At 40.6% G+C, this 21162-nt stretch overlaps 2 protein-coding genes across 2 annotated transcripts in view; one reads left to right on the top strand and one right to left on the bottom strand.

Moving 5' to 3' along the window:
- Window positions 1-4615: 4615 nt before the first annotated feature.
- On the top strand, window positions 4616-10306 carry dnali1 (dynein, axonemal, light intermediate chain 1). The gene is made up of 6 exons (XM_062991339.1): window positions 4616-4790; window positions 6849-6985; window positions 7062-7231; window positions 8744-8922; window positions 9961-10125; window positions 10219-10306. Exons 1-6 carry the CDS (start codon window positions 4710-4712, stop codon window positions 10252-10254), a joined length of 768 nt encoding a protein of 255 aa, XP_062847409.1. The 5' UTR covers window positions 4616-4709; the 3' UTR covers window positions 10255-10306.
- gnl2 (G protein nucleolar 2) overlaps window positions 10266-21162 on the bottom strand; it is a 28603-nt gene continuing 17706 nt past the window's right edge. Inside the window, exons 10-16 of the mRNA XM_062991338.1 lie at window positions 18171-18275; window positions 17290-17448; window positions 16503-16610; window positions 13631-14130; window positions 13230-13315; window positions 10908-10987; window positions 10266-10733 (exon numbers count right to left, since the gene is read on the bottom strand). Of these exons, the coding sequence (XP_062847408.1) occupies window positions 10599-10733; window positions 10908-10987; window positions 13230-13315; window positions 13631-14130; window positions 16503-16610; window positions 17290-17448; window positions 18171-18275 (1173 nt within the window). The 3' untranslated portion in view covers window positions 10266-10598. The remainder of the gene's footprint in view (window positions 10734-10907; window positions 10988-13229; window positions 13316-13630; window positions 14131-16502; window positions 16611-17289; window positions 17449-18170; window positions 18276-21162) is intronic.

Raw genomic sequence — 21162 nt, 5'->3', positions numbered from 1 at the left:
AGTGAGTACACCCCTCACATTTCTGCAAATATTTTATTATATCTTTTCATGGGAAAACACTATAGACATGGAACTTGGATATAACTTAGAGTAGTCAGTGTACAACTTGTATAGCAGTGTAGATTTACTGTCTTCTGAAAATAACTCAACACACAGCCATTAATGTCTAAATGGCTGGCAACATAAGTGAGTATACCCCACAGTGAACATGTCCAAATTGTGCCCAAAGTGTCAATATTTTGTGTGACCACCATTATTATCCAGCACTGCTTTAACCCTCCTGGGCATGGAATTCACCAGAGCTGCACAGGTTGCTACTGGAATCCTCTTCCACTCCTCCATGATGACATCACGGAGCTGGTGGATGTTAGACACCTTGAACTCCTCCACCTTCCACTTGAGGATGCGCCACAGGTGCTCAATTGGGTTTAGTCCATCACCTTTACCTTCAGCTTCCTCAGCAAGGCAGTTGTCATCTTGGAGGTTGTGTTTGGGGTCGTTATCCTGTTGGAAAACTGCCTTGAGGCCCAGTTTTCGAAGGGAGGGGATCATGCTCTGTTTCAGAATGTCACAGTACATGTTGGAATTCATGTTTCCCTCAATGAACTGCAGCTCCCCAGTGCCAGCAACACTCATGCAGCCCAAGACCATGATGCTACCACCACCATGCTTGACTGTAGGCAAGATACAGTTGTCTTGGTACTTCTCACCAGGGCACCGCCACACATGCTGGACACCATCTGAGCCAAACAAGTTTATCTTGGTCTCGTCAGACCACAGGGCATTCCAGTAATCCATGTTCTTGGACTGCTTGTCTTCAGCAAACTGTTTGCGGGCTTTCTTGTGCGTCAGCTTCCTTCTGGGATGACGACCATGCAGACCGAGTTGATGCAGTGTGCGGCGTATGGTCTGAGCACTGACAGGCTGACCTCCCACGTCTTCAACCTCTGCAGCAATGCTGGCAGCACTCATGTGTCTATTTTTTAAAGCCAACCTCTGGATATGACGCCGAACACGTGGACTCAACTTCTTTGGTCGACCCTGGCGAAGCCTGTTCCGAGTGGAACCTGTCCTGGAAAACCGCTGTATGACCTTGGCCACCATGCTGTAGCTCAGTTTCAGGGTGTTAGCAATCTTCTTATAGCCCAGGCCATTTTTGTGGAGAGCAACAATTCTATTTCTCACATCCTCAGAGAGTTCTTTGCCATGAGGTGCCATGTTGAATATCCAGTGGCCAGTATGAGAGAATTGTACCCAAAACACCAAATTTAACAGCCCTGCTCCCCATTTACACCTGGGACCTTGACACATGACACCAGGGAGGGACAACGACACATTTGGGCACAATTTGGACATGTTCACTGTGGGGTGTACTCACTTATGTTGCCAGCCATTTAGACATTAATGGCTGTGTGTTGAGTTATTTTGAGAAGACAGTAAATCTACACTGCTATACAAGCTGTACACTGACTACTCTAAGTTATATCCAAGTTTCATGTCTATAGTATTGTCCCATGAAAAGATATAATGAAATATTTGCAGAAATGTGAGGGGTGTACTCACTTTTGTGATACACTGTACATATACACATGTAACTGAGGACTGAATGTAACAGAATTGTGGCACATGTACATGTACAATTAATCTATGTATGTGGGTGAGCACGTGTGTGTGTACATTTGTGGGCACTCTCGTGTGCACTTGCACAGACAGCAACATCTGCACTTTTTGTATATTACATTAATCGGCATATTTTCTTATATGTTCTTACATTTTCCTATTTCTGCACTGTGGCTCACTTTATAATTCCACTTGACAATTCACTTTACATTTACTTTATTCACTTTATAATTCATTTTAGAATTTACTTTACTTTATAATTTATATTTTACAGCTGTTGTAACTTATAATATATACCAGCCTTGTAGTGTTAACTGAAATAACATTTCCATCTGCATCCTCAGGTCCTGTTTAGTGTTGTGTGTTGTCTGAGTGTTGTTGTGGTTATACAGATACTTGTTTGTACAATGTAAATCTCTGTAGTGTGTACTATTACTTTTGAGTTTTGATTTATGTAACTTGCTACTGAGGCCTTACTTTCCTTCTGGATTAATAAAGTATCTATCTATAATCCTCTATCTATCTATCTATCTATCTATCTATCTATCTATCTATCTATCTATCTATCTATCTATCTATCTATCTATCTATCTATCTATCTATCTATCTATCTATCTATATATACAGTATATATACATATATATACATATATATACAGTGTATCACAAAAGTGAGTACACCCCTCACATTTCTGCAGATATTTAAGTATATCTTTTCATGGGACAACACTGACAAAATGACACTTTGACACAATGAAAAGTAGTCTGTGTGCAGCTTATATAACAGTGTAAATTTATTCTTCCCTCAAAATAACTCAATATACAGCCATTAATGTCTAAACCACCGGCAACAAAAGTGAGTACACCCCTTAGTGAAAGTTCCTGAAGTGTCAATATTTTGTGTGGCCACCATTATTTCCCAAAACTGCCTTAACTCTCCTGGGCATGGAGTTTACCAGAGCTTCACAGGTTGCCACTGGAATGCTTTTCCACTCCTCCATGACGACATCACGGAGCTGGCGGATATTCGAGACTTTGCGCTCCTCCACCTTCCGCTTGAGGATGCCCCAAAGATGTTCTATTGGGTTTAGGTCTGGAGACATGCTTGGCCAGTCCATCACCTTTACCCTCAGCCTCTTCAATAAAGCAGTGGTCGTCTTAGAGGTGTGTTTGGGGTCATTATCATGCTGGAACACTGCCCTGCGACCCAGTTTCCGGAGGGAGGGGATCATGCTCTGCTTCAGTATTTCACAGTACATATTGGAGTTCATGTGTCCCTCAATGAATTGTAACTCCCCAACACCTGCTGCACTCATGCAGCCCCAGACCATGGCATTCCCACCACCATGCTTGACTGTAGGCATGACACACTTATCTTTGTACTCCTCACCTGATTGCCGCCACACATGCTTGAGACCATCTGAACCAAACAAATTAATCTTGGTCTCATCAGACCATAGGACATGGTTCCAGTAATCCATGTCCTTTGTTGACATGTCTTCAGCAAACTGTTTGCGGGCTTTCTTGTGTAGAGACTTCAGAAGAGGCTTCCTTCTGGGATGACAGCCATGCAGACCAATTTGATGTAGTGTGCGGCGTATGGTCCGAGCACTGACAGGCTGACCCCCCACCTTTTCAATCTCTGCAGCAATGCTGACAGCACTCCTGCGCCTATCTTTCAAAGACAGCAGTTGGATGTGACGCTGAGCACGTGCACTCAGCTTCTTTGGACGACCAACGCGAGGTCTGTTCTGAGTGGACCCTGCTCTTTTAAAACGCTGGATGATCTTGGCCACTGTGCTGCAGCTCAGTTTCAGGGTGTTGGCAATCTTCTTGTAGCCTTGGCCATCTTCATGTAGCCCAACAATTCGTCTTTTAAGATCCTCAGAGAGTTCTTTGCCATGAGGTGCCATGTTGGAACTTTCAGTGACCAGTATGAGAGAGTGTGAGAGCTGTACTACTAAATTGAACACACCTGCTCCCTATGCACACCTGAGACCTAGTAACACTAACAAATCACATGACATTTTGGAGGGAAAATGACAAACAGTGCTCAATTTGGACATTTAGGGGTGTAGTCTCTTAGGGGTGTACTCACTTTTGTTGCCGGTGGTTTAGACATTAATGGCTGTATATTGAGTTATTTTGAGGGAAGAATAAATTTACACTGTTATATAAGCTGCACACAGACTACTTTTCATTGTGTCAAAGTGTCATTTTGTCAGTGTTGTCCCATGAAAAGATATACTTAAATATCTGCAGGAATGTGAGGGGTGTACTCACTTTTGTGATACACTGTATATATATATATATATATATATATATATATATATATATATATATATATATATATATATATATATATATATATATACACAGTACTAGGCTACCACTGTCCCCTCTGTGTTAATAAGACTGAATACTGTATGTTTTCCTAAACTTTTTTTTTTGTTTGGAAGCTGGGGTCAAAGCATAGGGTCAGCCGTTGTCTGGCAACCCTGGAGCCTATATAGTTAAGGACCCAACAGTGGCTGAATGGCAGAGCTGGGATTCGAACCCTCAACCTTTCAATTTGTAGCCTCTACCTAGTAGGCTACCACTGTCCCCTCGGTGTTAATAAAACAAGTAAATTATATACATATTGACTGAATATGTTTTCCTATAAATTTTTTTATAACCCCTTATCAGTATATACTGTCTAGAAAATCAATAGTTAGGATATTTTATAGCGTTATGTATCTTATCAGAAAATTAAGCCTTGATAACATGTAACATTGTAATAACCCCATCAGTTTACTATTGGATTTTAAATAATATCGTAATATCGTCGTTATTAAAAATAACAAATGAGTAAATTAGCACCACAGTGTGCAAACACACACAGAACAGTATGACCTTATGATACAGGCTCAGGCGTTTTGTTTACATCTACCAGCTAAGTGTGTGTTCGGTTGCCATAGTAACTGTAAACAATCAAACCCGGTATCTTTGCTAGTCGAATGATCAGTTTAGTAAATGGAATGCAAACTCACTCGTGTCTTATGAGCTTTATTCACTTTTAAGTTCTGAACAGTCATTTTAACGATCAACATGATCCCCCCTGCTGAGTCTTTATTGAAGTATGATAACCCTGTGCTGGTGAGCAAGAACACAGACAAGAAATCACCAAAGGTAAATATCGCTAGCTACCTAGCTAACTTTAAACACAGTGAGGTCAGGTGTTCCGTTTATTTATTTTATTTATTAGGATTTTAACATCATGTTTTACACTTTGGTTACATTCATGACAGAAACGGTAGTTACTCATTACACAAGATTAATCAGTCCACAAGTTTAATGTCAAACAATTTAGTATCTCCAGTTCACCTCACTGTCATGTTTTTGGACTGTGGGAGGAAACCGGAACTCCCGGAGGAAACCCAGGAATACACGGGGAGAACATGCAAACTCCACACAGACAGGACCCGGACCACCGCACCTGGGGATCGAACCCTGGACCTTCTTGCTGTGAGGCAGTGCTACCCACTGAGCCACCCAGGTGTTTGGTAAATCACAGTGTTCCATACTGATGCTTTGTGTTATCCAGTTTTGTATCAGTTTAAGTGAGACTATTTCTTCCTTTTTGTACAACAGCGAGGCAGAGACACATTTTGTTTTTGCAGTTGTATTGATTTGTTTTACTGACCCAACAGAACAGTACAGTTAATTAATTAACACGATCAAATATTAAACCCTTTAATCCCGGTTATAGGGTGCCACAGTGGCGCAGTTCTTATTGTGGATTTCACAAAATAACATTGCTCCAGTGGAGTAGATTTAATCCTCGCCTCTGGTCACCGTCATTGCCTGATATTTGGCATATTCTCCCCAGTGGCGGCTCCTGCCAAATCTCTCAGGGGGGGGGGCCAAGGTGACCCGTTCAATGGGTAAATTAAAGCTTAAATAATTAACATCTTAAATCATCTGTCAGTTTGCCCTCACAAATAACTTTGAACATGGAGAGAGACCAGCTTCACCATTAATCATAAAATGAAGTAAAGCCTTCACACTAACAATTTAATTCAGTCTTCATCAGATAGCATTTTATTTTAGGTGCAGCAGATCCAGAATAAAGATTGGCATCAGGGCTGATGTGCAATGAATAAAGAAGTACAATTAAACAATTGGGGAGATACAATAAGTGCAATCACAATTCACAATTTAAAAATGACATTACTTACTTGTAATTTACTTGTAACTTATATGATTTTCCCCCTTTGTAGATACTTGCTTGATGTTTAAATTTGGTCTGGGTGGCCCTAATTCTTTAGTTGCTAATTTATCCTGATTACTATGACGACTGAATGGCATTTCCCTTAAATGACACGATGGAGTTGCTCCAAACTGAGGTGATGGTAGTCATGGTGACGAGATCGCTACAGCAGGTTACGTGTGACGCAAGCACGTAAGTGCGAGCCCTCCCGGAACCCATAGAGATTGTATTGCAGTGCCTACAGTTCGGAAAAAAGAGCCTTAACATGAGAGTCTATGAGAGCAATCTGGGGCGATTTTCAACCAAAAGGGGCGGTACTGTACGGAACACAACTCGACGCTGATTGGACTATGATATTCGGAGGCAAGACAGACAGTCAGAACAGTCAGAGCTGTAATAGAAAAATTTCTTTCCTTTCACCCTTTGGTGGTGCGTCGCCCGATCGCCCTAAGGAACGAGCTGCCCCTTGATTCTCCCTATGACTGCGTGGGTTCCCTTTGGACTGACTCAGCTACTAACATGGGAAGAATATACCAAACTCATTACAGTCCATGACCTGAGGCAAGGCTCTAACACACGTTCCCACACATTACCTGCTGCACCACAGTATCACTTTGTTTTACCGATATGTTAAACTGAAAGGGATGCTTGGGTGGCGCTATTACACTAACCCACCACTAGCCCATGCAGTCAGATGGCCTGGCAACTACTGTACATTGAAATGATTAGCTGTGTCGGTTGGGGGCTCAAAGCTGTGCAATTGATTGGCACCCTGTCCATTTTATTCCTACATTGCATGTTTCCTGGTGGTACAAGACTCCAGATGACCAGGATAAATCGGTTAATGGGGATTAAAGGAACACTCGCCAATGATTTTACTTAGAATCCACACAGCTGCTGTTGTTGTTTTATTCAAGTTTTTACATTAATGTGTGACGTTAGTCAGCAAATTTTCCAGTTTGCAATTCTCACTCCAGGCTCGACCTTTGAAAGTGAGTCCAAAACAGCCTGTCATCTCTGGTCCAGTTCCACCTCCACCCAAACCCAAATCCCCTTCAGCTGATCTGATCAAGGAACAAACAGAGGAGATTCTAAATGCCATTTTGCCCCCAAGGTATGACTCTCTACTTCCTTCATAGTTGTCCACAAATGTGATGCTTTTAGACTGCTAATGTGTAAACCTGTTGCAGAGAATGGATGGAGAACAGCCAGCTCTGGGTGCAGCAGGTGTCCAGCACACCGTGCACTCGCATGGACGTGGTTCATCTGCAGGAACAGCTGGATCTTAAACTACAGCAGAGACAGGCTAGAGAAACGGGTATCTGCCCAGTACGCAGAGACCTCTACACACAGTGCTTTGGTAGGTAATAACAGACACACAATACTAAATTAAACCTGTAAATCTAACAACGGTCAAACAAGAATTTGTGTACAGTGCACACTAAGATTCGGTTGCGTGAGATTTAAAAATAAGGGAGTGTACGCTCCATAATCAGATCATTCTCTCAAAAAAGAAACATGCTTCTGATATGTCTACTCTTTCTCACTCTTTTATTGGCCGTATGTAATTGCTAGGCTTACAACTATTCTTTGAAAATGCACACTACATGACTGAACTATGCTATTATAATATTAAATCATGCTGTAAATATGTTGATGTGCTTATGATGGGCATATGTAAGTATGGTCACAGTTCAAGTACTTACACCTCAGAAGCTGGAAAATCTGGCTAAAAACCTTGTAGAGTGCACTAGGTTTAAGATAATCTGAATTGTTGGTGGATTACAGGTGTTATTTGTTTATTTATTAGGATTTTAACATCATGTTTTACACTTTGGTTACATTCATGACAGAAACAGTAGTTACTCATTACACAAGATTCATCAGTTCACAAGTTTAACATTAAACACAGTCATGGACAATTTTGTATCTCCAATTCACCTCACTTGCATGTTTTTGGACTGTGGGAGGAAACCGGAGCTCCCAGAGGAAACCCACACAGACACGGGGAGAACATGCAAACTCACCTGGAGATCGAACCCAGGACCTTCTTGCTGTGAGGCGACAGTGCTACCCACAGGTGTTATTAATAATTAACAATGCATTGACAGTAATGCCATAATAACAAGTAACAAATAATTGTAATGTAATAATTTGCAATAATAAAGCCAGTCAGTAACCAGAATGTTTAGCATTTTATTTAATGTATTTTCAAAACTAAACTGACCCACATAAAAAGAACGTTGCCCCACCCAATAAATTCCTACTAGAACAGTAAAGCAGATTGGTTTAAGTTGCACTTTTCCAATATGATTTTTTTTTTCTAATTAACCCTGTACACTATATTAAAATAGACTTTTAAATGTTTATGACCCCATATTCAGGGTGGCTAGCACCACCTTACAGTGGGAAGGTCTGGGTCCTTTCTGTGTGGAACTGCAGTTCTCCCCGTGTCTGTGTGGATTTCCACAAGTTGGAGATACAAAATTGCCCGTGACTGATGTTGAACTGATGAATCATGTGTAACCTGTAACTACCCATCTTGTCATAAATGTGATCAGTGTAAAACATGACATTAAAATTCTATATTCTAAATTCTCTTTCAATAAATAATAAAAAAAGAAGCAAATGTAAAATATTCAAGTTTATGATTAAATGACCTTTTCTGTATTGATATTTTAGTTGTTTACAAGCATTGAGTGTAGGTTTTATGTTTAGTCAGGCAGTGGTATATTGTAAGAATAGCCTGCATGACATAAATCCACCTGAAGTCTGCATTACCTTAGACTGGACACAGTATCAGATCTCAGTACCACATCAGCATAAAACGTCTGCTTCTATTTAATTTTGGCTGTTTACATTCCTCACTCAGATGAGCTCATCAGACAGGTTACCATCAACTGTGCTGAGAGAGGCCTGCTGCTTTTACGAGTGCGAGATGAAATTCGCATGACCATTGCAGCCTATCAAACCCTGTATGAGAGCAGTGTGGCCTTTGGTATGAGGAAAGCCCTGCAGGCAGAGCAAGGAAAGTCTGACATGGAGAAGAAGGTAAGCATGATGCTTTTAAATATGTCCCTCTATATAGGATATAGGATATATAGCAAACTATTCTAATTAAGTTTTTATTAATATTACAAAATATGTTTTATAGCATTCAGAGTATGTATCAGTCCCACCCCAAAGTGAAGAAATGTTAATACTGATCCACTGCAATGCAGAACATTTTTGGAACATGTTCTCTGCAATAAAACTGAACAAAATGTGTAGTGTCAAACTAAACCTACCAGCTACAAATTTTAATTTAAAAAAGTGCTGTTTGGCTTTTATAAGAAGAAAAACATTGCTCTAGTAAGTATTTTTACATAACATTTCTCATTGCAGTACTTTTTTTCTACAATGATTTACAATAGTTTATCATTTCTATCAATTCTTCTTCTACTACTGTCATTTCAGTCTAAATTGCTAGCACATTTACTATCTAGCAACCTAGTTTTGCAGAGATGTTTGAATCCGATGCTGTAAACTGAGCTTTAAACTGGTGGTAAAAACACGCTAGCACACCAGAGCTGACATTTCAAACTTGTTGGTTAGAATGATTAGCTGTTGTTCAAGGGCAGGGTGTCGGAGGAAACTTCGACTGCACAGAGTCTGGGGATAATGTGGATCAGGGTGTGTGTCTCCGTACACAAAGCTGAAAAGATGCAGTCGGCTACTGCACACATGTCGGAAGGGGCGTGTGATGGTCATGGCTCTCCTCAATCAGCATAATGCAATCGGGTGATTGGATACGACTAGATTGGGAGGAAAATTGGGGGAAAAATGCAAAAGAAAAGGAAAAAAAAAAAAAAAAAAAAAAAAAAAAAAAAAAAAAACAGAGCCACAAAACTAATCCAAATGACTTCAATCCAAGGGCACTTTAAGGGGGCCTTACAATTTTTTTTTTTCAAAAATTTTACTTGAATTTGGGATCTAACAGGGCAGAAATATATTTTATTTTTTGAATGTTAGCACAAGTGTCTATACTTTGTAATTAGAATTCATTTCTTTATAAATGGTTAGTGTTCTGTATAAACGCTTGTCTGGCAGATTTTAGACTTGGAGGATGAGAAGAAAGAGCATGAAAGGCAGCTGAATGAGCAGAAGGCTAAATGTGAAGCCATTGAGAGACGAGAAACTGAACGGCGACAGGTTGAAGAGAAAAAGCACACAGAGGAGATCCAGTTTCTCAAACGCACAAACCAGCAACTTAAGGTATAGCCTAAAAAGCTTTAACCATTATCAGAACCAATGGCTGCGAGCTTTGTACTGTCTTCTAAATTTTTATAATTTTTTCTCTCTTTTTAGGCCCAACTGGAAGGAATCATTACTCCAAAGAAATAAAAGCTTCATGCTTTAAATGAAACACAAATAAAATTTATTTGATGACATTTGATGCGGTTGTACACAGTTTGTTTATTCATGATTTCCAGTCAGGAGTTTCAGTACTGCTAAAACATACATTTAAAACCTACAAGTGTGTTTAAGCATGCAGTATTGAAACATACTGAGATGATGTAAATGATTATTTCATGTGGATAGACAGTGCAACAAATAAAGTGCATTTAAAAATACTGTTGTAATAACAGTTACGTCTGATCTTCACAGTAAACGCACTTCATGCACTTCTCTCATCCACATGTCCTTAACTATAGAAACTAGAGTCCATAGAAAAACAGGTGTGTGTATTATCGCTTGGCTCTTTTGCCCTTATTGCCTTCAGTGGGCGCGTTCTTGTTCTTATTTTTGTTCTTAACATTGTGCGTGTCATAGTAACGCACGCCGACCTTCTTTGTCTTCTGAGCACGTTCTATTCTTCTTTTCTATGGAAGGAAAAAGTACAAGAGGGAGATTAATGCATGTGATCATGATGTGAGGTGAGGGGGAGCAGAAACATTCTCTTCACCTTTAGAACATTATTAAGAGCATGTACTGATCTGCTGTCTGTGTGTGTGTGTGTTTGTGACAGTGGGGGTGCTTAGGAGAACAGCACGTACCTCTTTGGATGTAAGCTTGGTTGGCCTTGTTGGCCTCTCATCTTCCATAGCTTTTCTCTTTCTGCCGACGTGCGTCACAGCTGAAGTACAAAGAGAGAATGATAAGTGGGACCGTTCACCTCTTTGAACCACCAATCCACCAGAGCTTCTCCTTATCATCTGCCTGTTTCTGTTCACCCTCACAAAAGGTTTTGTAGTGGTGTGGTTCTATCTTCTGGCTTATTTCATGAACCGATTATACTGATGCGTTTTGATCTTTCAAACAGAAACAGGCAAAGACTTGCTCCAACTCATAGGTACAAAGTTATCCGTTATTCTATTAGTTGCTCAAAAGAGAAAATTAATATGCTTGATCTTATACGCAAATATCTGGAACGGCTACATGTTTTTATACCAACTTAAATTTTACCAGGTAAATCAGGTGTAGACTGCACCTGTCGGTATAAAAACCTACAGCCACACTGCTCTACAGGTCAGATTTGCAAAGTAAAAAAATGTAAAAATTTATATACAGTGGTACCTTGAAACTAAACATCAATTGGTTCTGGGAGTGGCGTTCAGTTTAAAAGGCGTTGAGTTTCCCCATAAGGATGTATGGAACCTGTTAAAGCGTTCCATGGTCCCATGGAACTGCATATATTTTAGGCTAATGTAAAATAATGGGGTTGTTTTTTACACTTATGCACCAAAAATAACACAAATATAATATAAAAACACTTAAATAAAAAGCTAATTGTTACAATTTCTCAGAACCTCGAGCTGTAACACAAGTTTAAAAGTGAAACAGTGAAAAAAATCCAGATAAACATAAATACATGTGGAGCTTTCAGAGTGAATCTGACAGTTATTCCACACAAATGCAGATTCGTCTCATATGCACACTTTGATGACGTGTACCGATGAGTACCGATACTGGTATCGGCCCGATACCGCACTCATTAACTTGTACTCGTACTCACAAACGAGGCTCCGATACTAAACATCCGATACCGTGTGCCTAGTGCACGTTGTTGCGTTATGCCTAGTTCACACTACACGATTTTTGCCCTGATTTTCGCTCGGCGACTGGTCGGCGCTAGATTTGCCGGCTCGGGAGCAACTCGGCGTTCGCTCGGCGATCAAAACTCGGCTCTCGATCGCCAAGTGTGAACTATCCAACAACTCGATCCGACCGGCTCGCCGAGCGCTCGGCGACCGGATCGAGTTTTCTAGCACGTCAGATATCTGATCTGAGATTTGCGACTGGGAATGAGTGACATGTCGAACAGCCAATGAGAACGCAGGATACGGTGTGAGGGGAAACGCAGGAGAGGAGTGTAAACAGGTGGGACAGGGGGATAATATAGTTTATATCAGAATACACCGGCACACACACACACGTATTGCAGTATTTCTGACCTGATCGTTCTCTACAAAACATAACAACAAAACACCAACATTGCAAAAATATTTATTAACCTCCAACTCATTAACTCCATCATTCTAAATAGGTATTGGTATCAGTATCGGCAAGTACAAAAATACATGTACTTGTACTCGGTTGGGAAAAAAATGGCATTGATGCATCCCTAATAAATACATAAAAAAAAAAAAAAAAAACTGAACACGTTGAGTTTAAGGGTACAAATATCTCAACATAGGGTGTTGAGTTTCAAAGATATCCCACCCACTAACAGGTGCAGTGATGAAGAGATAATCAGCGTTATTTACTTCACCTGTCAGTGGTCATAATGTTATGCCTAGTTGGTGTAAGTTTTAATGATGTTTAAATCTCATTATTGGGAAGACCATGAAAGGTCCTTGACTAAATCTATTATCACTACATTTACATTTTCAGTATTTAGCAGACACCTTTATCCAAAGCGACATTAGTTACAGTATACAGTCCAAGCAATTGAGGGTTAAGGGCCTTGCTCAAGGGCCCAACAGCAGCAACCTGGCATTGGTGGGGCTTGAACCAGCAACCTTCTGATTACTAATCCAGTACCTTAACCACTAGGCTACGACTTGCCCACTACAGTATGTCTGAAAGCAATATTATGCATTAATATAGGAATGTCATTAGAAAAGACTGCACCATAGGGTGCACCTGGCTCAGTAAGAATGTTGGCTGTGATTTGACCATGATCACATTTTCCACATTTACCTGCAGATGTAGAAAATGCAGTAAAAGTTGACTTAATATATTAAATCATATTTAATTTTTGGAGCTCCTTACAAAGTTGTGCATGCGTGCATTGGTCTTTGATACAACAGGTTTCTGAATGGCAGCCCTGCCATGAATTCCACAGGTGCTTATTTATGTTTTTCCCCCCCTCTCACCTTGCTGCTGTGATCTCTTCGTGCTCTTTTGATCTGTTTTTGTTTCATCCGAAACAAAAATCTTCTCTGAAAGGCCTTTCGGAATTCTGTTGAAAACAAATGCAGACAGCTATAATTACTCACAGGCTACGCAGCTTCTTATGAAAGACCTAAAGAAGCAATCATGACATTTAGACTCTGGCATCATGGCATTGTTGTTTTCTTTCCATTTTAATGTTGCCAAATAATATAAAATGTGTGATAAATGAGTAAACGAGACCAGGGCTTCTGTCAAGTACAGAGCCAACTGACAAAGTAGTGAGGTGGAAAAAGGGTAAATAGCTTTACAACCTCAGACAAAAAAGGTCAAAATCAAAGGCAAGCAGACATGGAGAGAGTGAAAAAGCAGGGGGTAAACACACCGTATGCTGGAGAAGCGTTTGGATTTGGCACGGTCCAAGAAATGCTTTAATTTGGATATCTTCTCATCCAACTCTTTGTTCACCTCACGTGCACGCTTGGCCCCAGGTCTGTCTGAATGGCCATCTGGAGATAATTTTTCTTCTTCCTCTTCCTCCTCCACCTCACTTTCCTCTTTTTGAGTTCCAGTTTCTTCCACATCCTCATCCTCACTCTCCTCTTCATCCTCCTCCTCCTTCTCCTCCTCTGATTCATAGGAATCATTGATATCCGGCAACTCAACAGGCACAAGATCTTCCTCGCTGAACTCAGGAGCCACATTAATTCTGCCAAAGTTCTGTCTTATGTTGGCCAGGATTTTCTGAACTTGTTCGTGCTTCTCTCTTTGCTCCACTGGCTGCTCCTCCTCAGCGTGCTCCATTGTTTCCGTGTACTGTTGTTCGGGTCTGTCCTCACAATCTGTCTCCACCACACTCTCCTCCACTGGAAGCTGTGATTTAACCTGACAGAAATAAAACAATGGGATAAACTTCAGGCAATTTGAGACTGGTGCACTTTTGTAAGATCCATTTTGTCACTTGTTACATTCAACCCATATGTTTTGGTACTGGTATAGTGTCAAGTAAACACTTCAAGTTATCAAACAGCATGTTCTCTACTTCACCGGCATGGAAAATTTAAGCTTTTGCGTTTGAATCTCAGCTGTGCCACCAACCTGGTTGAGTGTTTGTTTGTTTATTAGGATTTTAACGTCATGTTTTACACTTTTGGTTACACTCATGACAGGAACTCATTACACAAGATTCATCAATTCACAAGGATATATCGAACACAGTCCTGGACAATTTAGTGTCTCCAATTCACCTCACTGTGGGAGGAAACCGGAGATCCCGGAGTAAACCCACGCAGACACTGGGATAACATGCAAACTCCACACAGAAAGGACCCAGACCGCCCCACCTGGGGATCAAAGCCAAGACCTTCTTGCTGTGAGACGAGAGTGCTACCCACTTAGCCACCGTGTGGTTGTGTGGTTGAGTGTTTGACAGGCACAACTAGCTGTTCCTGATAAAGGGAGGTCGGAGGGGTTCCTCATTGTTGCTGCAACTGCGGCCTCACCTGGCTGGTTGAGGCGCTTGCACAGGAGATGGATGATTCACAGACAGCAGTGCATGAATCTGCTCTCTGTGAAACTTTGCCTCTGGCTGGTGAAAACAAGTGGCTGGTAAATGCATACATGTTTGAGGGGGTGCATGTAGCATTTTACAAAGAGGTTAGCACCACAGACCAAGATTATGTAAGGGCTTGACTGTTCGGCCATTATTTCAAATCATGTGATATTTCAGATCAAAGGCTCTTAATTGCCTTACTGATGCTGAAAGCTCACTTTAAATTTTAAGCAATGGATTTCTAACCATTATGGGCTGTATTAATTAGAGATGCAAATGCTGACAATTTCTTTAAACCAATAAATGTCAAGCACAGTCTCATCAAAATATAAACATCCACAAGTTCCCTAATTATATGTAAAAAACAATGTATTGAATAAAGCAGCAATGTAGAGCAGTCTGTCTGTCTGTCTGTCTGTCTGTCTGTCTATCTATCTATCAACGCCGTGTTTACACAATGTACACCAGTAAAATAAACTCGAGCAGAACTAGTTCAGCAATTGTAAAGAACTATTTGCTGCTGATTGTTTAAAATTTCCATTACAAGGGCTAACCAAAAATGTTGTTGTTTTTTTAAATACAGTCATTATATTAAAGCTCTTCCTGACACCATTAGTATAATTAATATAAGATGATCAGCCTCTTACCTTTATACAGGTACATAATGCAAAATATCCACATCATTTCTGGTTCTACTAGGAAAAAGTTACACACAGATCCACATATGCAACATGCAGTCTAAGGGTGTGTTCGAAAACCTAGTGCGCTCTCTACATAGACAGCATTTTACGTCATCCTGTGCGCGCTCCTGAGAAGTAGGCTGTTCGAAATCCTAGATGCCTTAATATGCTCACTAGTAAGGTATCTTAAATTTAAACGGTATTTTGACTCAGGAAGGAGTGAGCATCCCACTCTGCCTTAGCGGCGAAGGCAATCCCAGCAATTAATGCAGCACAACTTTTCTCACAAAAAAAAATAAAAAACAGGGCGGACGGTACGGAGCAACGAAAGGAGTTATTTTAAAACGTAAATAAATTATTGATGTTTTATTTGTATAAACTTGCACAAGTGTATTTATTTGCAAATTCGGGCTTGTCAGAGAATTTAACTGTTTTCGGTACGCGGAGGGAGATGTTGGTTGACATGCTAGCGCGTTGTGCCACCCCATCCCTTTGGTTTGAATGGCATGAGGTTAACTGTGTTAGCTTAGTTAGCGAAAACTGATGTTAGCGCGTTCGAATAACTTGCCTTATAAGTCAATGACTTATTAGAATCCTCTCTACTGAGGTGGCTGCTTATGTAGGCAGTAAGACAGCAAGGCAGCTCACTAGGTTTTCGAACACACCCTAACTACATACTGATGCTAAACTTCCATTTGTGATTTTAATGCACAATAGTTCCATCGTTCATAATTTAAATAATACAAATGAGTAAGCCTTCTTTATCAGAAAGAGTAAGTACACAACTGGTGCATGAGCACTCGGCATGGGTGCAGACGAGTTACACATCAGCGGTCTGAACTTCATGTGTACTTCATGTGTTCGAGATCTGTAGTTCAGATCACACATTAGCTGTTAGAAATGTACTTCAATGACCTTCTGACAGAATTAATTAAACAATTACTCATTTGTCATTGATATACATCTCCAGTATTAATACAAATTAGCCCAATATAATCAACATTAACATCCATTACTCATCGTACCTCATTACTGGGCTCAGCTCCTGGTGGCTTAATGAAAAAGGGGATGCGTCCCCTCTGCCAGTCATTTAGCACCATTTTGGAGACAGTGGGCAGGTCAGGTTCTCCTCCCTGCATGTGAAATGAAGCATTTAGAATATAAATGATTTACAAAACATTAGCCACAATTAATTTATAAAATAAGAACCATTCTAAAATAAAAACAGCCAATTCACATAAAGTTGAATATGCAGGCACAACAGTTTAATATTAGTACAGACAGACTAACATTGAAAACATCTGACACATACTTTACTTTACTCATACCACGTCCTAACAGAATAGTGTACTTAATCCTATAAGCATGAGAATATTTCAGTTCAGTTCAAATTCAGTTAATGCAAACGTAAGACAAAAAATGTCAGTCAGAAATACAAACAGTAGTAAATTTAATAAAGTACTTATTAAACCAAAGAGCAAAGCTTAATTAGCATCATTGCGGTGCATTAAAAATTATTCTTTCCAATATGCCTATTACAAAAACTGAACCAGCCAAAAAGCAGCGGGAGCTGCTAAAACCACAAAATCATTTTCCCTTTTGTTTGAAGTTAGTGTTGTGCAAGGAAAACATTTCGATAGGTAAAAGCCGGTTTTCATTTTTTAAAATGAATTCCAGCTCTGGTTTAAGCTCTACCTCTTACGATGGCATGCATGGGTATTTCAGAACTTGTTTACTGAAACGAACAGCGGGAACGAATTCTAAGTTGGAAATTCAGCATGCTGTGCACTCAACCACAGTTAGAGGCCACACCTTGAGTAGTTTTCCAGTGCGAAAGGCCAGCTTTTCCAGGAAGTCCTCGGCAGAGCTCCAGGAAGGGACATTATATGTTTTCTGAACGTATTCAGCTTTGGCTCTTTCTAGGACAGCTCCAATGTGATCCTCTGGATTACGGATCTTCTCCACCTGGACCTGAAATTTAGGCAAGACAGACATAGGATAATGTGATCAGTTAAACCATGCAAAAGAGCACACAAAAACGTTTGAGGGCGCTTCAGTGGCACAGTGCTCTAACACGCCAGCCCACCACTACTAAGACCTTGGCTTAAATCCCAAGTGGTTCTGTCAACCAGCCTGGGCACCCACACATACACCACTGTGCCTGTTAGAGCAGCGCTCCCCAACCTTTTTTGCACCACGGACCGGTTTCATATAAGATAAAATTTCAAGGACTGGTGGGGGCAGGAGGATTTAAAATAGAATAACTATACTGCTCACAAATTAGCTTTTTTCGCTGTGACGAGATGCTGCTTTCACCTGGGGGATGATATGAGATGATAAACACCTGTGTGTTGGAAATGGAAGCAGTGTTTTCATTGCTGATGTAGCAATCTCTAATTATTTATTCTTTCTGTGCAGCCTGGTAATAAATGACCCACGGACTGGTATGGATGATCACATGAAGAGCACAGAGTGTCCCACCATACATGATGCAGCTCTCTGTGATACTCCACCACTGCCAGGTGAAAAGATGCGTCTGGTGACCGCGCACATGTTAGATTTTTAAGTGATAGTCTCAGCCTCTGTGTGGGGGTCGTGATGACTGCAAGATTCCAGGGGGTTGGGAGAGGGTGGGACTGGACATGACTAGATTAGGAGAAAAAAGGCAAAAAAGAAAGAGACAAAGATCTTACCACTCCTTTCAACACAATGTCGGTCTCACTGTCTTCGGAGGGATAGACTACACCAGGACAATCAATTAGGAAAATGCGTCTCATTAGAGTGATGTACTGCCACACCTAAAAAAAAAATTAAATGAATAAATGATTGATATTATGCTGCATTTAAAGTAACACAGTTGTGGCTGAGTCACTTATGTGTCAGAGAAACACTTAAGCATCTTATGTTGAACTGAATTAAAATCAGAGCAAAATTTGACAGCTGTACTTGTGGTACGTATTTACATATTTGTATCTTTTTAATAAAAGGGAAATTGTATGTTGTCATGCAATTATATAGCTGTAAAACATTTCTCTGAAAAACTGAAGGGTTGTTTGTATTTTAATACCGATTTGTTTATATGCGTAATTCATAATTGGATCAATTCTTTTGAATTCTTCTGATACCTTTCCTGAAATTCATTTGCTAGATGTTTATTTTCGTTTGTTTATTAGGATTTTAACGTCATGTTTTACACTTTGGTTACATTCATGACAGGAGCGGTAGTTACTCATTACACAAGGTTCATCAGTTCACACAAAGTTATATTGAACACAGTCATGGACAATTTAGTGTCTCCAGTTTACCTCACCTGCATGTCTTTGGACTGTGGGAAGAAACTGGAGCTCCTGGAGGAAACCCATACAGACACAGGGAGAACATGCAAACCCCACACAGTAAGAACCTGGACCGCCCCACCTGGGGATCGAACCCAGGACCTTTTTGCTGTGAGGTGACAGTGCTACCCACTTAGCCACCGTGCTGCCCCATTTACTAGATGATCTGCCCAAAACTGACACTGTCCAAATTACGAGGGATCTTCAAAAAGCTTTTTTTTTTTTAGCACTTTATAGTTTCATTGGAAACGGTGAGGGTGAGAGGAGTAGTAATTGATCGTGTCTGAGAGACTCAGAGAGCTTATAGTCCGGATTTAGCGCCATCTGATTTGCAAAAGCTTTAAAAAGAAGAAGATTTTCATGTGAGAATGATGTGAAAGCAGCGGTGCATCAGTGGTCCATCTACGCACTCAGCCAAAAACATTTTTTGCTGATTGCATTAAAAAGTTGGTCCGATGCTGGGAAAAATGCATCATAGGGTGACTATGTAGAAAAGTGATATAGTTTGTTTTTGAAATTCTTAATTAAAAAAGTCTGGAAACTTTTTGAAAAACCCTCGTATCAATCTCCTGATGCTGGCCTCATTTACTGCAGTCTTACAAACTTTGGAGTTGTGTTCTATGGCAATCACTCAAAGTGCTTATCATCTTCTAATAGGGTCTGAGCCTGCAGGGGTCTCCAAGTGTATTAAAAATAAACATAGTAGGGTGCTCAGGTGACGCAGCAGTAAAACATCTCGAACTCATTGGTTCGAATCTCAGCTCTGCTACCGACATGCTGGGTGCCTACATAATCAATGATTGACTCGTTGCCAGAGAGCGCTAGATTCCTCATAACTGATGCAACTGTGACGTCTGCTGGCTGATTGATGGTGCCTGCACAGAGACGAGGGATAATGGGATCAGGGTGTGGCTCTCAGTGCACAAAGCTGATCCACATATGAACTCGCCTTGTGCAAGTGAAAAGATGCGGTCAATACTGCACACGTTTCGGGGGGTGTGTGTTAGTCAGGAGTGGAGGTCAACATCAGTAGAGGGGAAGCGCAATGCAATCCGGTAAGTGGATATGACTAGATTGAGAGGAAAATTTACAAAAAAAAAAAAAAAAAAATACATAGTAACACTATCATGTACACTGATCAGCCAGAACATTAAAACCACCTCCTTGTTTCTACACTCACTGTCCATTTTATCAGCTCCACTTACCATATAGAAGCACTTTGCAGTTCATCTGTTTCTCTGCATGCTTTGTTAGCCCCCTTTCATGCTGTTCTTCAATGGTCAGGAAGGTCCCCCACAGGACCACCACAGAGTAGGTGTTATTTGGCACTGCAGTGACACCGATATGGTGGTGGTGTGTTAGTGTGTGTTGTGCTAGCATGAGTGGATCAGATACAGCAATGCTGATGGAGTTTTTAAACACCTCACTGTCACTGCTGGACTGAGAATAGTCAACCTGACCAAAAATATCCAGACAACAGCACCCCATGGGCAGTGTCCTGTGACTGCTGATGAAGGTCTAGAAGATGACCAACTCAAACAGCAGCAATAGATGAGCGATCGTCTCTGACTTCACATCTACAAGGTGGACCAACTAAGAAGGAGTGTCTAATAGAGTGGACAGTGAGTGGACACGATATTTAAAAAAAACTCCAGCAGTGCTGCTGTGTCTGATCCACTCATACCAGCACAACACACACTACCACAGCACCACCATGTCAGTGTCACTGCAGTGCTGAGAATGATCCACCACCTAAATAATACCTACTCTGTGGTGGTCCTGAGCATTGAAGAAGAGGGTAAAAGCAGGCTAAAAAATTATGTAGAGAAACAGATGGACTACAGTCAGTAATTGTAGAACTACAAAGTGCTTCTATATGGTAAGTGGAGCTGATAAAAGGGACAGTGAGTGTAGAAACAAGGAGGTGGTTTTAATGTTATGGCTGATCAGTGTATTTGTCACCATTTACAATTAGAGACCACACAACAAATACAGCAAACATTGTTAGCTTAGATGTTTATGGTAGCAAAAAGTTATAAATGGTAATAAATGCTCATTTTCTTTTGGGGGTGGGGGGAGGGGGGTATCCTGTGTCCCAAATTGTATGCAACTGTAAAACTATGTTGAAGTAGTACACTAATATTGTTCTTTATTTGTGAAATAAAAAACAGTTCAATTGTATAACAGAACAGCCTGTTTGATAAAGCAAACAAAGTATGATGAGCAGAGTTCAGTGAAGCTGCCTGTTTTTAATCTGAATCTGGTCTTAATCTCTCTTTAATTCTCTGAAAACCATTACGCAGTTCCTGGTTTGTACAGTAAGAGGAAAAGTTTGACAAGCTGGAGGGGA

This window comes from Trichomycterus rosablanca, chromosome 3, assembly GCF_030014385.1.
Source record: "Trichomycterus rosablanca isolate fTriRos1 chromosome 3, fTriRos1.hap1, whole genome shotgun sequence".
Taxonomy (NCBI): domain Eukaryota; kingdom Metazoa; phylum Chordata; class Actinopteri; order Siluriformes; family Trichomycteridae; genus Trichomycterus; species Trichomycterus rosablanca.
The sequence above is the reverse complement of the archived record's forward strand: the minus strand, read 5'-3'. Positions and strand labels throughout refer to the sequence as shown.

Excerpts from the sequence above, each read along its gene's own strand:
- dnali1 (XM_062991339.1), top strand. The coding sequence starts at position 4,710 with ATGATCCCCCCTGCTGAGTCTTTATTGAAGTATGATAACCCTGTGCTG. Across the intron at positions 8,923-9,960 it reads AGTCTGACATGGAGAAGAAG|ATTTTAGACTTGGAGGATGA; the intron begins GTAAGCATGATG and ends CTTGTCTGGCAG. Across the intron at positions 10,126-10,218 it reads GCACAAACCAGCAACTTAAG|GCCCAACTGGAAGGAATCAT; the intron begins GTATAGCCTAAA and ends CTCTCTTTTTAG.